The sequence below is a fragment of the Meleagris gallopavo genome, chromosome 5 (assembly GCF_905368555.1).
Source record: "Meleagris gallopavo chromosome 5, MGAL_WU_HG_1.1, whole genome shotgun sequence".
Classification (NCBI taxonomy): Eukaryota; Metazoa; Chordata; class Aves; order Galliformes; family Phasianidae; genus Meleagris; species Meleagris gallopavo.
The window spans coordinates 47,605,563-47,625,153 of NC_139408.1; the positions used below are offsets into that span (position 1 = coordinate 47,605,563).

The following is a 19,591-nucleotide window of genomic DNA, read 5'->3' on the forward strand; positions in this document are numbered from 1 at the left end:
GCATCTAACCATGCTGTTACAGAGTGTTAAGATGGGAATGGGGAAAACTGTGTACCTAGTCAAAGCTGTGTTTAAGTGGCCTGCCAATTCCAGCTAATCACCAAGTTATTTACTTCCAGTTTATTAGGCCGGAACTGCCACTAGCTGTTGGCAACTTCTAATATTTACACCTTACTTTCCTGGGGTCTCTTCAAGCACTGCTGTAATAAAAAAGCCATTTCTTCCAGGTTTAGATGAGAGAATTAACACATAGAGCACCATGCAAGGCCAAACCAAATTCCGATCTCAGCTACAAATGTGCAACCCCATTGATTTCCAGTGGCTTAATTTGCAGTGGTCTTAAGCTGCTGTACCTGAGTGCACTATTGCGTCCTCAGTTTTCTCAGAGAGCAGTAAAAGCAGTATTTCCTGTACATTTGTGAGGGTTTCAAATACTCACAATAATGGTTGGACAAACATCATTCAACATCAGTGGCCCTCAGTCTCATCTCCATCCAAGAAAAATCAAGGGTAATTACTCTAAAAATTAACCTAAATTATTCACTTTATATGCTTCTGTAGGTTTATATTATTTTAGTACTTGAATGCCAGAGAAAATTCCACAAATATATCCTTGTAATACTCCTATTAGAGAGAAGAGTGGGAATTCATTACTGAATTGGTACGGAGAAATTAAGGAGCTTTTCCAAGATCCTGGTGGAAACTCAATGGAGGAACAAGGTTTGGATTTACATTTCCCAAGCCACAGAGAATGGGACTTGTGACACAAGAATCTCCTTCTCTTATCAATACTTTTCATGGGATACCAATAAAATCACACAGCAAATTTTCAAATCCACTCATAACGGTGGAATTTTTTCTTTTTTTTTTTTTTTTTTAGCAAGGTACAGGGTTGTTTTATTGATATCACCGGAAATGCCTGGACAGGAATGCTTTCCTTTCTCCCAGTTGTAAAAAGAGGCTGCTGCTGTTCTCTTAAAGCTGCCTTATCAAGGGACATTTCATGTGTGTAGTGTTCTTCTTTGATTTTAGATGTATGATTACAATTACAGCCATGCCCTCAGTTGTGTAAGGCCAACAGGGTATATGCCTGTGCAGAGATTTCAGATTCCTCAGATGTGCAGTGAGCTGTGTGCTCCACGTGAAGTTCCCAAACCCTTTGCACCTTTTTGGCTCCCAACACAAGGGAGTTCCACAATTAGCTTACGGCCAGACACACCTTTATTCACAGGAAAACCTGCTAAGGAACAGCCAGAGCAAACCAATACTGACTCACCACATGTGCGCTCACACAAATGACCACTTCCAGAAACAATAAAAAACTACGGACAAGTCCTGTCCCGCAAAATACACACATTCACAGCTCTGTACAGTGGGCAGGGTTCACCGCAAGTGGAGAAATCTACCATGTTAGAAAGGATAGCTTGCTTCACACATTTTCTCAAGGATTTTTCTTCTAACCCCAAATACGGATGTAAGAACAACCAGACAGGAGTTCACATCTAGAGACACTGCAACAGATAGTGCTGAATGAACTGAAATCTGTACCCCACTTCTTGTAGGTGAAGTCCTGGATTCCACCCACAGAAATGCAGTTTACTATGCACTGTGCACAGATCACTGACACTATCAGCAACATAAGCATGGTAATCTCACCACCTTAATTTAGGACAAGCATGTTCATATCAATTACATTTCTGTCTTACAAGCTGAGAAGATAATGAAGAAAGAAATAGAAGTAAAAGAAGACATAAAACAGATTTTGTTTTTTAATAATCTGGAAGTATTATCTTCTTAGGGAGGGACCTATCATATATTTACCCCTCTGATCTCCACTCACAGTAGATTAGTTGGGAACTGTTAGCATTATAGCACAGACAGACAGACACAGGTCCAGAAAAAATCATTCAAAATCATCTAGAAGGCCAAGTTTTATCTCAGTAAAGTACGGTTGCTTTAATGCAGAAAATCTAGCTATTAGCTGTGGGGAAAAAGAGAAAAAAGAAGAAAGAAAAAAAAAAGGATTTTAAGAAATAATTATACTTGATATAAATGTCATTATAAATACTTCCCAAATGGAAAAGCCAGCCAGCTACACATAAAACAGACCTCTCCCAGTCTCTACTGCCTGCTGCATCACAGTCCTATTCAGGTGCCAGGGAAGCAGAAGGTCACATTGCAAGTACTCTTCTTTGCTGCAGCTTTTACAATATCAGAGAATAGAAGTTGATATAGCCAAACCTTTGGGATGCTGGACCTGTCTTTTTCCATGACTCCAAGTCTTTTCTCTGTCCCTTTTATCCACCGTCTCCCTTTCCCTTTCTTTCCGTCTCCTGCCACATACACATCCCAAACCAGCTGATTTATAGGCAGCAAGGAAGATTTGTGTTGGGCTTCGCATCTCTGTCTGTCCATCTGTGAAATAGTTTTCTAGTCATAGACAATGTCTGACTGGTGATTTAACATAAAATAAAAATGAAAAGGGCATTTCACAAAAATAAAAATAAAATCAAAGTGACTATATCTGTTAAGCTAATTATTTTTTCTCTTTTGTTAACAGTAATACTAGCATTTAAAAAGAGTCCGGGAAAGATTTTTAAAAGAGGATTTAAAAAACAAGCACTTCTTGCTTTTTGGAAACACTGAAAATCCCACTGCCATCATCAGAAATGTCTGCCCTTGGCCAAAATTTCTCCTCCTCTGGTCTGACACGCATTGGCTGCTGACCTACTGTTACACACTGGCTGGGCTGGCTGGGGAGGCGTACTCAGATGTCCAAGAGAGAACTGCTGGTGAAAAGACTGCAAAGCATCACGCATTACTAAACTAGAGTCCATGTGAAGAGATCCTGTTTGTACCTACATTTATCTAAAAAGCTGTTGCCCTCACTGTGTGCAGATGCACTGCCAATTGGCAGAACACTACAAAAACCGATCCTGTGCCCGAGTAATTCAGTCCTTTGCTCCTTCACTGTATGCTCTCCACAGATCTTCACAAATTCAAGCTAGAAAACTTTGAAAAGCACTTGGCCTTGCTTGCCAAGCACCTAGCCCGTCCACTGATAGAAAAGAGAATAGCACCAGTTTCTTCCGTTAAGTGTTGAATTTACTTCAGAATCAGAACCTTGCAAGCAATAGCACTGGAAACTGAACTTGCCTGCCCTTGGACAACAAATGAATACAGCTTCGTGAGTGAAAACCCAGAATCAGAAACTTGGCTGTAATCAATTCACATTGCATTTTCCTGAACTGGAGTTTGTCAAAGACTTCTGACAATTTGAGGATAACACTGTCTTGTGTTTAGATATTTCACAAGCAGAGAAAAAAAGTACCCGGGATATATTATTTGTTAACTGTTCACTCAGCTCATGATAGGTGTGCGACTCTGAACTGTATTTGGCATCTAACATCTCTCTTTTGATAGATAGTGATATCTCAGCAGCTTGCTCTCTGAGCCACTGCAGACAAGGAACGGGCAGCACACGTTCATCAAACCAACATCTGCTTTCAATTCCCATTTAGAGATGTGGAATCCTTTCAACTGGACATTAATCATTCGCTACAGCAGCAATTAGATACTTGAGACAGATCAGAACAGATCAAATTAGGCTTATTTATTAAACAAAAAAATCATAAGGAGTAAATAAAAAAGACACCAGATCATCCTGTGTGCTAAAACATAAAAAGAATATTAAGATACTGAAAATCAGAGCCTAAAAGCTTTCAGGTGCTATTTTCAAAGCCTTAACTGTAACCAAATAGCAGAGGGCTCTACTGCAGAATGCCTCATGGATTATTTTAGCAATAAGGTATAATTGAAAGGATTAACATGAATGTAATGTTTCCCTTCCAAAAATTCCAGGAATGCAGAAATGACTCTCATCTGCACTGTATGACTCATAGTTTTAATGCTAGAACTTCATTTTCACTTCTGAGGAATTCAAGCTCAGGGAAATATCACACAGAAATACTCAGTCTATTGACAAAGGCAAATCTCTCCTTTTCTTGTGCAGTTACACAAACCTTAAAATTCTTATCTTGTCACAGTCTGGCTTGGTTCAGCTTCAGGCAGCGGACATCCTGCACACTCAGGGGAGAAGCTGCTCGCTGAGAGATCCAGGGGATCGGCCAAGAAGCAAACTTCACCAAACCAGCTTGAACCTAGCAAAGCAGCTTCCTCTTGCTGGGTTCCCCTTGTTTAACATGGCAGACAGCTTTCAGCAAGCAAGAAGGGGGGAACTGCCACAATGACATGGAAATGCATAGCAAAACATCCACAGACCTCCACACAAATCTGGAACTAGTTTAGTGGAAGGTACACAACTGCCCACCAAAGATGTGATGCTCACTTTCTCTACTGTTCCTTCAGTGTGAGAAAAAAAAAAATGTTTTTTAATGTCATGTATTTATTACAGCATCTAAGAGGAGAACAGCTCTCATCGTCTAGATTACATGTATCAGTAGCACTTCAGGGCTTTTTATAATGGAAGCTAAATGTTAAGCAGATGAGAAGTTTTATGAAAAAGTAGGTCTGAGAACGGCAGCAGGGCCTGGCCTTCTGCACAAAGTGATCCTCCGTCTGCCTGTGCAGTACATCACCAAGCTCACTGTCTGCTCCCCTCCAAAAAGCCCATCCCTGGCAAGAACCATAGCTGGGTGAACAACTCCAGATAGTTGCAGCCTCACCTGCTAATTCTTTACAATCCCTTTCCCAGCTCCACATACACCTGACTGCAATAACAGCAGAGATACCATCTGGGGTTAGCTCGTTACATGTTTATTATCCTTTTGTTTATTTCCTCATAAATATAAACTGTTGTTACCTGTGCAAACCTGCGCATCCAGCCCAGTTCTGGTGAGCCTTAAAAGCCCCAAATTGAAAATAGCCTAAAGATGTGAAGAATCACAGCACCACAGTCCAAAAGGCAACCAGCTAGCTGAGGTGCTTAGAGAGAACCACTGCAACACACAGCATGTATGTATGGTTTTATATTTAAGATTTCCTGGCTCGGAGGTACTAGGTTAGCTAGTTAGCTGTGGTTATAAATAGAAGTGCCTGCTGACTCTAATCACCACTATTTGGCTTTTAGGCTACCAGTATGAAAGTACAGAAGGGACTGGTACTTTGCAGAACTGTGCTCGGTTTATCAATGGCCAGATCGTTCCTCAGCCAGGGAAAATAGCCTTTTCTCCATGTCCTGTGATCTCATGCAAACAGAAATCTGAGCAAGAGAGGGAGGAAGGGGCCTTGGATTTAGATTTGATCTGATTTTTTATTTGGTTCAGTGTAACTTTAAGAAATATTAATCTGCTCCTTCGTTTAATTTCATCTGTACCACTGGCCAAGAGAGATGCACTAATTTATAAGTTGAAGCAAGCCTTGAGATAATGTCACCCACCATTCATCCAAATTTGTCACTAGCATCCCATTAAAGCCGTAATTATTTTTTAATTAAAACTAAGGAAGCTGGCATGCGTGTGCCTACTTTATACATCTGTTATGGGTTAAAATAGCTTTTAAAAAATGTTTTTTTAGACCGCAGTCTTTTGTGGCCATGGCCTATGCCAAAGAAAACGCAAACTTGCTTATTTTCTCCATGGGGCGCAACACTGCCTATGTGTGCCTGAACAGATTCGACTGGCCGTGAAAAGAATTCTAAATAAAACACAAACATGGAATTTGGCAACGCCACAGAAGCGAGCTTAAGACTAATTCCAGCATGCGGACGGCTCTCACACAGCAAGTCTGGCTCCACTATAAATGAAACCAGGCTCTGTAAAATCGCCAGTAAAGTTTGAGTTAGGATTTAAAGCGACAGCACGCTTATTGCACAGTTTAAGGGGGAAAAACACACGCACGCGTGCACACATATCCCAGCTTATTAAGGAAGTTCATGCTGGCCCAATAAGTCTGCATGTTACAAGCTGTGTTTACTTTCAGCAGTCATTTCCATTAAAAAAAAAAAAAAGTGAAAAAAAGAAAAAACACGAAAAAGTACATTCACTTTGGACTTGATTTTAAAAAGGAACATTTTTTAAAATGTTGTAATTATTATTGTAGGGACCGGTGGCAGAGACAGCAAGGGATTAAGGTGGCACAGCTTGAAATGCTGTGTTAAGAGAGACAGAAGCATAAGGTCTGGGGCAGTGCAGGGGACGGGAAAGGTGTGGCAATGCAGCAGCCAGGTGAGCAGGGCGGCTGCGGGCAGAGCAGCCCTTTACCATCAGCTCTCCGCTCCCATCAGATAGCCCAGCTGCGGGATGGTGACTCACTGGGCCTTGCTGGAAGGAAGCTGAACCCGAGGCACTGCCAGGAGAGGAGCAGAGATAACCAGGACCCTGCATGCCCCTGACACCCTCCCTGGCAATCCCAGTTGCCCCAGGGGGCAAAGGCATCTGCAAAGGAAGAGTGAGAGTGAGGAGACAGCACAAGTGCTTGCTCATCTTTACCTTTAAAGGATAAAACAAATTTAAGAAATCCCAGTTTACAACCACGAGGCATAGCCTGGCAGACTTAAGAGAAAAGGGCAAGGAGCAAATTATTTAAGGCAGGGATGGCAGTGTCTCCCACATACTCTTACTCTCCTTTACAGAGATGATGCTATCAGGACACAAAATTAAATTACACCCCACATGCCCACCTCAAACCCTGACCATCGGGCTTTCCCTCACAAGGGACTGAGCAGGAGAGGGAGAGCAGGAAGGGAGGCTAGCTGGCTGGAGGCCTCCGAACACTGCAAGAGCTCAGACATTTATGAGTGCACCCAACTGCACTAATGAACTTTGACAGTGGTGGTGGAAGCAGAGGCGAACACTGCCTTAGCTTTCACACTGCTCCCTCTGGAAAATGCACAGAGAAAGTAAGAAGGCAACTGGGGGCTTCACAGCCATTTCACAGGATTATTTCACAGCTATTCTACTTATCTACTGATTACGGTAGAGAAGGATTTATCTTCAATGGGCTGCAGAGTTCTGAAGACTGCATCGACTCCTCCAATGGAGGCATCAGTTCAGTTTCAAGAGAAACCAGAAAAAGTAGAGAAACAACTTCACTTTTTTATTAAATTGTATGCAGCTCTGCAGAAAGTTACTTACTAATCTTGTCCTGACCACAGGCAAAACCACAATGATCCTATTCCCAGTTTAATCAACGTTTCACACATTTTTATAAAGGATTTAGATTAATCAATCCGTAAACACTCAGACCTAATTTTGGGACAGAATTTGCATTTTAAACCTGCCTCTGCCATAATAAATGAACTTTCTTCTTCAACCAGAGGAGAGAATACTCCAAATCTCTTTTAGAAGAAGCATGTGGAAAAAATAGTTCCCCCTCAGGCAAAGGGCTCTACTGCCATGCTGAGGTCTTTCCACATTCCATTAACTTTTATTTTATTTTCATCTTGATCCTATGACCACTTTTAAAAAGTACATCTTTCCCAAAAATGCTCTGATTCTCACTCGGTTCTTCCCAGAATTCCACAGCCCAGATTCACTGCTGGTGTAAGAGTACAACAAAAATTGAAGTCAGAAAATGTATCCTGGAAAGATGCTTGGCTAAGCACCCGTGTGTCACAGCAGTCCTTAGCTCATCCCTTGGGCTGTTCCATACAGAGTGCCCTGGGAGCATCGCACAGCTGAGAAGGAGATGTAAGGATCAGTTTTAGATCAGGGCCTCATGTGAAACAATCTAGGTCAGTATAGGAGATGTAAGGAGACAGTCTAGCACACAGAGAGGATGGGATGCTCTCCTCACATTTTCAGGGAACGGGCTGAACACAATGCATCGACAGTTGGCTCCAAATGGACATTTAAACAGGCATAAAAGCTGCAGATACATTGTGCAAACTGGCCTCTCTCTAACCTGTGGTTCCTTATGTTATTAGCGCAGACAATAATTTAAAAAGCACTGTTTCATGGTGTGGTTCCAGCGCCTTTGCCTCCCCACCGCTTCGCTTAGTGCCTGCATTAACCTCATTTCGTAAGTCCCAGGACCTCTGACTCTTACAGCTGAATTCATAAAAAATGTAAGCCCTTGCTATATGGGATTTTTGCCCGCTTTCTTCCAAGTGCATGTTTTACTGACTCACAGAGCCTGGCTTCCCCAACTTGTGCTACAGCAGGTTGCATTAGCTACAATAGACACCCATTGAAATGAATTGAATAAGATAAGAAAGGAAAAAATAGCAGGGGCACACGACATGCTCTAGCCTACCAGATTCCTGTATGTAATGCAAAAATGCTTGGAAAAAGCCTGTCCAAAAGAAAGCAAACAGCATAAAAACGTATGTTGCTAACAGTTGCTCAGCTGTTTACAGCTCAGCAGAAAGAAGGACCAACATGCAACACAGAGAAGTCCAGTCAGGCACACACAAGGTGTACCAGCATGGCTTCTTTTACTCAGATCCCTTTCTGAACATAAAGCATCCCATCTGAGCACAGATCTCTTTCTTTCATCTATTTTTATGAAGCATTCTGAAAAAGAAAAAAGAATACAGGTCCTCTGAAAGAGGCAGCTCTGGAGGGATGGGCGGGGGGAGGGGGAATTTTTTTTTGCAGAACCATTCTCTGCCCTAAACCTGAACCATGCCAGGAATATGTGATCCAATTCCTCCATAAGTAAATAAAAAAGTAAATGAAATAAAAAGTAAAATATAGCCATTTCACATACACTGGCTTTTTCTTGTCTCCATCTTTCCTGCTGGCTCATGAATCGAAGAGCAGTCCTCATCACAACTACCACCGTACACCATGACTTGCCCTACTTCCTCTGATGCTGAGCGTTATATTTGTGCACAAGAGATCTATCTCTGTTCACACAAACTGAACAGCCCAGTTCACTTCCTGGCACAGGCGAGTACGCAAACACTTCCGCACATATCTGACAGCAAGTGATAAGAGAGACGATGACAAAATATCTATTGCTGAAGGGACAGAAGAAGACTCCATCCTGAATACGCCAGGTGAGGTTGTACAAGTGAACTGTTTAGCATATGTTATGTACTAGTGAATGGCAATTTACCGAAGGAAAGAAAGAATAATTGAAAACATTTATGCCCTGTACACGTGTATAAAAAACCCAGCTCTCAGAAAGAAGTGCATTGCCCAACCAGAAGGCGAGGCACCTGATGAACGCTACCTCTAATTTTGTCGCTTTGTAGGTGATTGCTTCCTCCCTTCTCTTCCTGCATTTGATTTCTTATCTTCTTAGGAAGTGTTCACCAAGAGGCATGCAGAAAACTGCTTGAAAAGGAACAGAGAACACAGTGGAACAGAGGCTGGTCTTATCCTGCAAACACAAAAGTGTTACCTTGCCTTTTGCTGAGTTATGAAGACACACCGCACATTACCACAACTTCAAAGCCTGGTCTGCTCTTCCCCTGGACAATTGAGGTGTTTCTGGATGCACTGATAGCCACAGAGGTGCCCAAGCCTTGCCTACCATGCCTGATTAAAGAAGTCTTTATGCTGGTGTTTTCTGGAAAGTACTGCATAAGTGCCAAGAACGGAGAAGGCTGTGATTTGTTTGGGTCTTCTGTCAGAGCAGCAGGCAACTTGCCATCAGTGGTGCCTCTTTGTAACCAAAGCTACTCTCTCCCTTCCAAAGTACCAATATAGCCAAATAGTTCATGAATCCTGAGAAAAAAACAGGGGGTTATTACTAATGTGAACAACAAAGCACAAGAAAGGAGCCCTGTAAAAATAACTGCTCTGTGAGAGCAAACAGGAATGCCTTTCCTTTGCTTTCTCCCAGCCTCACCTTTCGCCTCACCTCCCACCTGATGGCAGCGAAGCGTTTGAGCTTTAACGAAGATGGATCAGTTGCTGTGCAGTCCCCTGGTGCTTACCCAACCTCTGAAGTCACCAAGCCTAAACCGGCCATCCCTCAGCAAACTACAAGGAAATAAATTCAACCATAGCAATAAGTAAATTATAAGGGCGCTTTCATCCATCTTGTTCCTATATTTTTTAAATTTGATTGTGACCAGAGAACCGCTGGCTGGGAATTACCCTTCCCCCAGCTCGCACATACACCTTTTAAAAATGCAAAATCTAGCCCTCTATTTCAATATTTCTGATGTCAGTGACCAGTGTCGGCTCTCCCCATACAGTAACTGCTTTAAAGCGCTGCATACAGCACTGCATTAAAAATTAATTACACATGCTATTTTATTGATAGTGCATAATGTAATGAGCACCAGCTGTGCTAAACATCCAAACTCCTTTTTAAGACAGCTATAAAAAAAGAAAGAAACTGCACTTCCAAATGCTTCTCCTGTCAGAGGAGAAAAACAGCAACATCTTGGATGGATTTGAAACAGGATTCTTTGATTTAGCTCTCCATTTGGAGCGTTTGAAGAGTTCAGACTCTCGGGCTCAGCATAGTGGTATGCGATCGAGTTAACTCTCTGTTGGAGCCATTGTCTTTACTGCAGGCAATGTTTTCTTGCACCCTTTTGTCTTGAGACTACCAGATTCAGTTCCCCCCATTAATATTGCAATTAAAAGCTTTTCATTTTCTGTGGATGTCTGGAAATTACAGGCATCCAGTTTAAAGCACCTTTAAATATCACTATTGCCCCTGCTGGTTCTTAACTTCGCATAATTAGGACTTACAAAGTTAGAGTGATAGGGAGCCTGCCTGGAACAAAGCCTCAGCCATGCTTAAATTGCCAGCGTTGCTGCCCCATGCAGCACCCTAATTTTGTCTGACTCTTCATTCCCTTAAGGTTCTTTCGTTGCTTCTTGACAAACACACCATCGAGTCAAAAAAGAAGTTTGTGATTAGATCCATCTATTTTGAGTTTAGATCTGAGTTTAATATCTGGTGAGACAGAGAGCTGCACAGACAGACAGGTCACATATGATTTTAATACTCAGATAGATGGGTGAACACAGAGATTGATAGATAGATGAAAAGATAGATGCATACTCACAGACTGATGCATAACAGTTCTTAGCACATACATCTCTCATATAGCCCTGCACTCTGTAAGTACTGTGCAGAAAGTCAATTCTACTACAGCATGCACTAAATATTTCACTAAAATAAATAAATAGACGTAACCATGACTAATAGGGACATCTCTCCTGAACGTTAGCCAGTACTTTAAGCAAACCTTTTTTTATGCAGTAAAATGAAACTATACATTTATAAAGGGCATCAGGGTAGCTGCCCTCAGTCTTTGTCTGACCTCAGACACATTCACCTAAAATTCCTCTTTCTCCTCCTGAAAAAGCACCCACAGCCAATCAGAAATTAAATTTTACTTGAGTTTTTTTTTAAGATTCCACTCAGCAAAAAATGAAGAGTAATGGATCAGTCATTGCCCTGAGACTAGATGAGTTAGGAGGTTGTTGTCAGATGAGTTTGCGTTCTCTGCTGTGATTACTGTTTTGTTTTCCACTGACCCTCCTGTGTTAATAAAGCTCAGTCTGGAGAGAACAAAAGTTTTCTTCTTGTCCTAGTAAGAAATGTGCCGAGCACATACCTTATCATTAATATAAAAGTTTCTGAAATAATACTGCTTTCTAGACAGCCTGTATTAATTGCAGCAAGCTTTATACAGCAAGGTGGTCTAATCTAGCTTTTCTTATTGTCTGATTCCAGTTATAAAATGAACACAAAATGAATTCTGTAATATACTTGAAGGAGGGGAAAATATTCTTTTTAAACCTATTATTTACTGACAGGTATTTCTTTTATCTTTACTATTGCCTTAACCTTTGCTAAGAAAACAGAAATATAGCAGTCAGTTGAATTTCAGTAGCCAAATAAATTGATATTAGCTTTACAACATGATCGTGTGATTTTCAGAATGTCCTAATGACAACACAGCTGACTCCTTTAATTAAAAGGAGCTTGTTTCACTTTTCTGAGCTATGGCCCCATGCCTTCCCCTGTTTTAGATCTTCAGCTTCACAGCCCCATCCATTAATCACCACTGCCTATGCCCACTTGCTGTTTTTATGTATGCAACTGAGTATCGTAATTGCTTTCCATCTCCTTCCATCAGTTACATGTGGGAAGGAAGCAGTTTCACTGGTTGGCTGAATGTTTGTGTACTGGGCAGATTTAATTATCTTTACAGAGGTGTATAAAACCCTTGCATATGTGACCAGATCCAAAGATTTTGGATCAGGTATGTATCTGAGTGCAGGCAGAAGGGATAAAGTATCTGTATCACCGAGATTCACTTCATCTTATGCAGATCCAAATTCCTCTCATGAGGCTTTTGCACTGTAGGATCTTCAGGGCAGAGGCTTTTTTTCTTAGGAGAGTACAATGTAAAGTGCCATGCACTTCTGTGCTGAGATTTGCAAAGCTCGTTTCTCGTTAACTTTAATGGGAAACGGGCATCCAAATCTCTTAGGCAGCTTTGACAATTTAAGACTTAATGTACAATATTAATAAATCAGCATCATAGAAAGAGCCTTATGAAGATATATTGTGAAAAAATAGCCCCACAAAAGCCATAGCAGTGTATGTGTGCACACATACAGGCATATACTTTTCTTTACATAATTACGTCTCTTAACAATCATTTGCATGTCTCTGTTGTGCAAAAAAAACCTGTTTGCATTTTACAGTTACTCTTAGCAGTTGCAATTCATTGAAATGAAATAAAAAGCAGACTCAGAAAAGCACCCTAATCTGGCAAGGGGTAAAGCAAAAATGAATGCTTTGCCCATTTATATTTTAGATCCAAGCTACACAATCCCGTGAATTTCATGACTCTATTCCAACTTCTAATTAAATAGGCACTAAAAACATTTAAACAGGAGAACCCGGTTAAGCAGACAGAAGTCGCTGATGTAAAATAAATAAATAAATAAGGAGACTGAGAGAGAAACTATTCCAGTGGCAGGTATTTTAAAAATCACAGAAAAAACAGGTCTTTACCTGCAAATTCCTCACACTGTGGTGCCCTGAACACAAAGAGAGGTACAAAGACAGAAGGGACTACAACCAACGCCCTCAGGAGAAATGCTGGACATCCAAGCAGACTTCCCAGCATCATCCACTGTGACTGAAGTAGCTACCAGCAGCCCCATTCCCTACAAATCACGAACTGCTCTGAGGCAGAAGACTTTCCTCCCATCTGCACATCTAAATGCTACTCAGCTCACTGAGCAATCTTGCGTCCTGGTCCAAGATTGCAAAATGCAGTTTTTACACTTGCAGACCCCAAAATCCACTGGAAGCCTTTATCTTGGGTTCCCAGCACAAAATCGCTGGGACACAAGGGCCTGATTTGGGGATACCTGCAACTTCCAGCCTTCTGGTTCGCAGCCTGCTTGAGGGCTGCACTGAAAAACTCCAGGTCCTGAATTAAATGAATGCTGAAAAACAGGAAAGGTAAGAAATGATGAAGGAGGAGGAGAGGCGGGAACTGTTGATGGCTTTTGTTAAAAGAAGGAAACAATTCCTCAGAAGCAAGAACAGGGCTGACAGAATAAAAGGCTAATCAAGTCAGAGAGACAAGCAGATCTCTAAAGCTGCAGCAAGTAACTATTGCAAATGGCTATATTAAAAAAGAGGGCACAATGCAGGGATCATCCCTAGATTACTAGTCAACACAAAGAACTCACTTTTTTTCATTTCCACAAAACATTTCAAGTGCTAGAAGGATCTTGCAACTCCTACTGCAGAGTTTAAAACACGCCTTGGCTCATTTACTGAGGGAGCTAAGAAAGAGTTAAAAAGATATAATCTCTTTTTCAAGGAAAGAAAATGCTTCTTTCAAGCAGAGATTGACCAACTACTGTCATAAACATGTAGCATGCACTTTGATAAAACCTATTCTCTAAGTGCCACAGACTGCAGCAGTAATTACAGGAAGCCATGATAACAGGTCTCTCTCTCCGCAGAGCTGGCATCCTTCTCCTAGCAAACACACTACTGAAAACTAGCTCCAAAGCGAGAACTGAAAGTATGTAACATACCAAAGCCTCGCCTTCCCACCTCCTTTAATCAGTTCTTCCTTCCTTCCTTTTTAATTTTGCTTCCTTCCCTCCCCACTGGCTATTGGCAGCAGGAGCAGTGGGAAGCCAGCTCACTCTTACAGCTACCTGCCTGCATGCAGTTTGCTTCTGTGAAGGTAGAGCAGGAAAGCGTATCAGCCCCGGTTGTTTCATCAGCTGGGGAGAGCAGTGCACCTATTTCACTCAGTGCCCATCACGCAGAAGAGCACATCTCCACACCCGTCTCAGGTCAGTTGGTCAGTCTGCTGAGGTCGATGAAGCGGAGCCCAACGAACACACACATACCGACACGCTGTATATGGCAGCATGACTAAGTCAGACCAGGTCCTTGGGACATGCTGGTCATGTCACACCATGCCACACATAGCTGCCAGGCCAGCACAAATGTCTGGGCCTCAGTCAGGAGGCACAGGAGCCTGCCTCGTGCACCACAAGCTTTACCAGGGTCTACACAGGACCCCTCTCAGTCTCCTCCCGAGTAAATTTTGTCGCTCCAGACAGAGGGCTTCCAAGATGAAAAACTTTTACTCTTGGTTTATTACAGCAAATTCAGATGCGCAGAGACCTTCCTGTGAGATACAGTACACTGCAGCAGCACAACTGCTTTTGTAAGGAATATATTGAGCATAGTTAACTTTGGCCATCTTAGGGGGAACAGGAGGAGCCATTTGACAAAGATTTTACATGTGACCTCTCTAAATCCTTTGGTCCTCAGACACAATTTTTCCAATATTTTTTGAGCTCTCTATTAAAACTCCATGCACATCAGCATGAATCAAGGCTGCAAGGGCTGGCCCACCACAGTTAGTCTTATTAGTCTAAATGCTTGTAGATTTTGCCACAGCTGTATTTTCATTTAAGCCTTCCCCATTTTCACCTCTCCAGCCTGCAGTTCACCACAGACCCAATCCTACAACTGAGCCATGCTCAGAAACACCCACTGATTTCAAAGAGATCACTGGGTCTGAAATGACGGGGTCTGGCAACAATATGTCCCCATCCTCTCCGGGGAGCTGAGCGTGCCCTCATTTCCACATCACTTTCCCCTCCTCACAGTGACAAAAGTCAGGCATCCAAAAGGAATAAAGGAAAGAAAAAGCTGATGGGGAAGAAGGGAGGGATGCGTGGCAAGTTACCAAGGAGCATTTTCTCAAAGCAAAGGAGAGAAGTGCATGGAGCACATACATCCTGCGTGCACATGGACGCGGAGGAAAGCCTTTAATACAAATGATTAGGGGAAGAAAAAAAAAGAGGGGGTAGGGGAAAGACTTCAGATGTTTAATGTTATCCAATTAAGCTTAAAATAAACAGCCCAGAGAGATGAAATCTTGATACCAGGCTATCACATTCTGCGAAGAGTTTCAGACATTTGTTCACAATGTGGCACAAACGGCCCAGCAGCCGCTGGTGACATCTGACGGTGACAAGCAGGAGGGGAGGGACGGGGGAAAGGAGGGAGCGCACACCCCTTCCCGCTCCCATACTCTGCCAGGGTGCAGGGGGCAAGAGGGACAACAGAGGGTGTTTGGGACACTTCCAGTGCCTTCCCCATACAACCCAGAGAAGGCAGTTCTCCCATAGCAAAGATGACATCACTTGGCAGCACTACTGACCTTCAGATAGCAACAACAAAAGAAATGTTTCTATTACCTGACAACTGACAATGACATCCAAATGTACCTGACGTCTCAGTCTGAATCTCAGTCTGAGTCCCGCCAACTGAGACTGCACGTGCACCACAGCAGGGCAGGCTAAGGCAGGGCGGGAGAGAGGCCAGTGCGCGGAGAGGTGACGTGATGACGGATGTGTGAGGGTGGGAGGAGGCAGCTATGGGAGCCCCCGGCAGGTTTGCAGGCCTGGACGGCCCTGGAGAAAAAACAATAGAAAAAACTGTCAGTCGGACCTAAGTTTGAAGGGACAGAGGAGGCATCATCAGGGGGAGCAGGCGAGGCGGGGGCTGGCTGCCTAACACGCTACACTCTCGCTCTGACCTCTGCCTGGGCCCGGCTGAGGCATGCAAGCCTGCAGCAAACTGGGAGGGTGCAAGAAGTGGTCCCGTGAGCCCAGACTGGGCCTGCCTGGGCACGGAGAGGGGCGAAGCAAGGGCAAAGCCAGTCCCAGTGCAGGGAGAGCCAGAGGCGGCAAGCGTCACCACCAGCACTACTCAGGGACCAAATCAAAAGGGAGATTATTGTTTTACGGCTGTGTTAATGCATTTAGCTGACACAAAACCGGGCAGGCTCTCTGCCGAGCTGCTGCTGAAGCGGTCTCGACACGGCAGCACAGACAAAGTGCAGTGACTCTGAGCTCAAATGGCTTCGGAGGGACGCCAGGAGCAGAGCTCCTGGAATGAAGCATTCACGGGCTGCTGTGCTGCCTGCCCGCCTGACCCGCAGCCAGTTGTGCATTCTGCACGCTCCCATTATGCACACTGCTTCCCTGTTGAGCCTGCAAAGAATGGAGCAACCTTTTTCCCGATAGCTAAAAAACAGTATTGTAACTTCCACTAGTATTATTTATTTTTAACCCCTCTAGGAATCACCTGCCATTTCAAAGCTGTCTTTAGACCTCTCTCCTGCTCCACTGGAAATGCTCGCTGCTCCTGGCACTAGTACAGGCAGAGCTCCGCGGCTTAGAAAACTCAGACACAAGCCTTAAATATCAGTGTACACCTGCATAAATACAGACAGGCACAAACAGACATACATGCACAGAGTCAGGAAGACCCACATCTTTGGCCGGTGCAAAAGCAGCAGAAGTTAGAGGAAAGCTGCGAGTACAGCACTGCTCTGTATTCTACCCCATTTATTTAAAACTGCTCCTTCCACTTAATTATTATATAAAGTGAGGCTACTAATCAGAGGCAGTTTCTAAATGAAGATATGTGGTGAAGTGGTCACCATTAAAAAGCTGGCATTTGCCAACAGTTACCACACAGTGGTAGATCATAAACAACAGTTTCCCTTGCATTTACATCGGGAAATACATGTGTTAATTGTGGGGTATCTTTTAGCAAATATTCTCCTTTTCTGGGGGGTGGCAATTTTGTTCTGCACATATGTGCACCTTGCATACACATGCAATGCCATGGCAGCAAGAAGAAATACTTTAACCCATGCTTCCTCCAGCCCTAGAAAAGCAACACTTGGAAGGGAAGCTGTCCACCTCAAGAATCCTGGTTCAGATACTGAGCGTACGTGTTGATCTGACAGCTACACATGTGAAGCAAACAGGAATAGTTCATCCTTGGCACAGCATCCAGCGCTCTAGTCTGCAAGGACTGCATTTGATTTTGCCATTTATCTTAAATGGCTAAGAGACCACCAGTGCAAAACATTTGTGTGAAGCTTTTGCCAAAACCACAAGTGAAGAGTCTAAATTCCCTGTGTAAATACTTGGGCTTCAAGCATCAAGGATAAAATTTGTGCTTTTTCGTGAGCACTGGCTTTAAATAGAAGCCATCTCTGTGGCACATGGAGAAAGGGAGGATCTTTTATTTTGGGGCTCAATTGCTGGCTTTTACAACTGTTTTGATCTCACTGCAAATATTACCCAGGCAGGTAATGATAACTACCATCTAGCCTGTACATTTTGGCGTGCTAGGTACATGCAAATTGATATCAGACATGGATTTCTCTATGTACAGAAGCCACTCTAACATATCGGAATAACGTTCTTTTCCATGAAACAAAGAAAACATAACAAAAATTCCTAACAATTACCTAACAATCGCATCTTCTATTCCTAACATTACAAAAATAACTAGGCAAGGGTAGGCTGAGTTGAGCTTCATAGGTACTCATCCTTGCCAAGAAAGCTGTGATCTTGAAATCTGGACTAGTGTAGGAGCACAGAGCATCTGCATCTTCTGTAGCACCTAGGCATGTCTGTGACTAAGGGCACAGATCCTGCAGTAGCTCAGCCCTTCTTACATTGAAGTGCCATACAACAGCTTTCACTGGAGTTTGGACCCATCATACAGAGGAATCTTATGAAGCCCACCAAGCACACCATCAACCACAACTACACGTGGTTTTAATGTGGAAGTACACAGGTCCTAGCATACGACACTACCCTGAATGTGACTGTATCTCCTCTAGTCCTGGTGGGTCCCATCTTTCTGTTAGTGATGGATTTTATACGATCTACTCAGCCTGGCAATGTTTAAGATGCCTATACTTCCATGATTCTATGCTAAAAGCTCACCAAGAGAGGCCCTCCCTGCTCTTAACCAATACATTTCCTCTAGAATGGAACAGAAATTAAGGTTTCAGACAGGTTTGTAATCCCCTGGAGAAAGGAATCATGGAATCATTTCACTTGGAAGGGACCTTCAAAGGTCATCTAGTGCAACTCCCTTTCAATGAATCCTGTAAGATCCTTCCAACAAACATAGTTGGTCCAAGCCAGCCAGCCATTAACAAATTTATTGGAAGAACCTACATAATCAGGTTGCCAGTGAAGGGATGGAACTGCAGATGTCACTCAGAAGGCCTTTTTCTATCCTCAGAATTATATATCAGGGAATTTAAAATGTGCTAATCTAGTGTGAGAAAGGAAATGAGAAAAAAGGGAGAAGAAGAATAGACAAAGACTCTGGCAGACCTTCAGGAAGTTCCACCACCAATCATAGACAATGATCCTGGGACTGCCAGACCAGAGGGATAAGTCTTCCCCCAGAAGTAAACCAGACAATTCCTTTTTTTCTTTGCTACCACTTTAGGGTAGCTTCTTTGTCGCATATAACAGTATTGTCTTCTAGAAACAGACTGAGTGGCAAACCATGAAGAGGGAGATTGTATCCACTTCCCTCAAGGAAAGGAACAGAGAAAAGGAGCACTCCATCATTAGGTGTGTATCACCTCTTTATAGCTATCATAACAGTGGTACTCAGCTTGTGTTTGCTAAGAACATGTCCATGTTTTATCTAACCAGCTCCTCTTCTGTGGTATTTTTCCCCACAGAAGCTCTATTTAAAGCCAAAAATGAACACATTGTTCTCTATGCTTCCTCAACTTTACTGCTGTAGGTAATGGGCATACACAAAATGCGCAAACAGATAACATACACAGATATAGGTAGATAGACAGATGCTATTCTAAGGAGGTGCTAAGAGTTTTCTTCTCAACCCACACAGCACCAAGGGAGGGATTGCAGAGTCTCTGAAACCCTATAGCCAATTGACCACATCACGTTGCACGCTGATTTCAAAAAGCAAACACTCCTGTGAGTCCTTGGCTGTCACAAAGGGAAGAACCACAGTCTGCAAGATAAGAGAGCACATTGCAAGGACAGTGGTGCAATCTTAGGGGCTGATTTGGAAAATCTGAACCAGTTAGGATGAGTGTGCACACAGGTGCAGCTCTTCTTCTCTCCATACACGTTGACATGGCGGGTGAGGTTTGAGTCTCTTCCTGGATCAGAACTGGGAAATTGTTCACCTGCACTGCAGATCTCAATTACATATTCTGCAATCATTCTGCATGGATGCGAGAGGAATTTTGCACGTACCATGAGTGTGGAACATGCACAGAGGCTGTCACAGCACAAATAAAAGATCTGCATTGCTGATAGTAAAGGAGGATTTTGTCCTTATACTTTAAACA

The 19,591-nt window shown here is 43.0% G+C and overlaps 1 protein-coding gene across 3 annotated transcripts in view; it reads right to left on the reverse strand.

Annotated features, from left to right (window-relative positions):
* The window catches only part of BCL11B (BCL11 transcription factor B), a 94,838-nt gene that overhangs the window by 38,043 nt on the left and 37,204 nt on the right, over nucleotides 1–19,591 (reverse strand). For 2 of the 3 annotated variants that reach the window (XM_010711898.4, XM_010711897.4), the window contains exon 3: nucleotides 15,636–15,851. The exons of the other annotated variant lie outside the window; for it this stretch is intronic. In XM_010711898.4, the coding sequence (XP_010710200.2) occupies nucleotides 15,636–15,851 (216 nt within the window). The remainder of the gene's footprint in view (nucleotides 1–15,635; nucleotides 15,852–19,591) is intronic. 3 annotated transcript variants of the gene reach the window in all.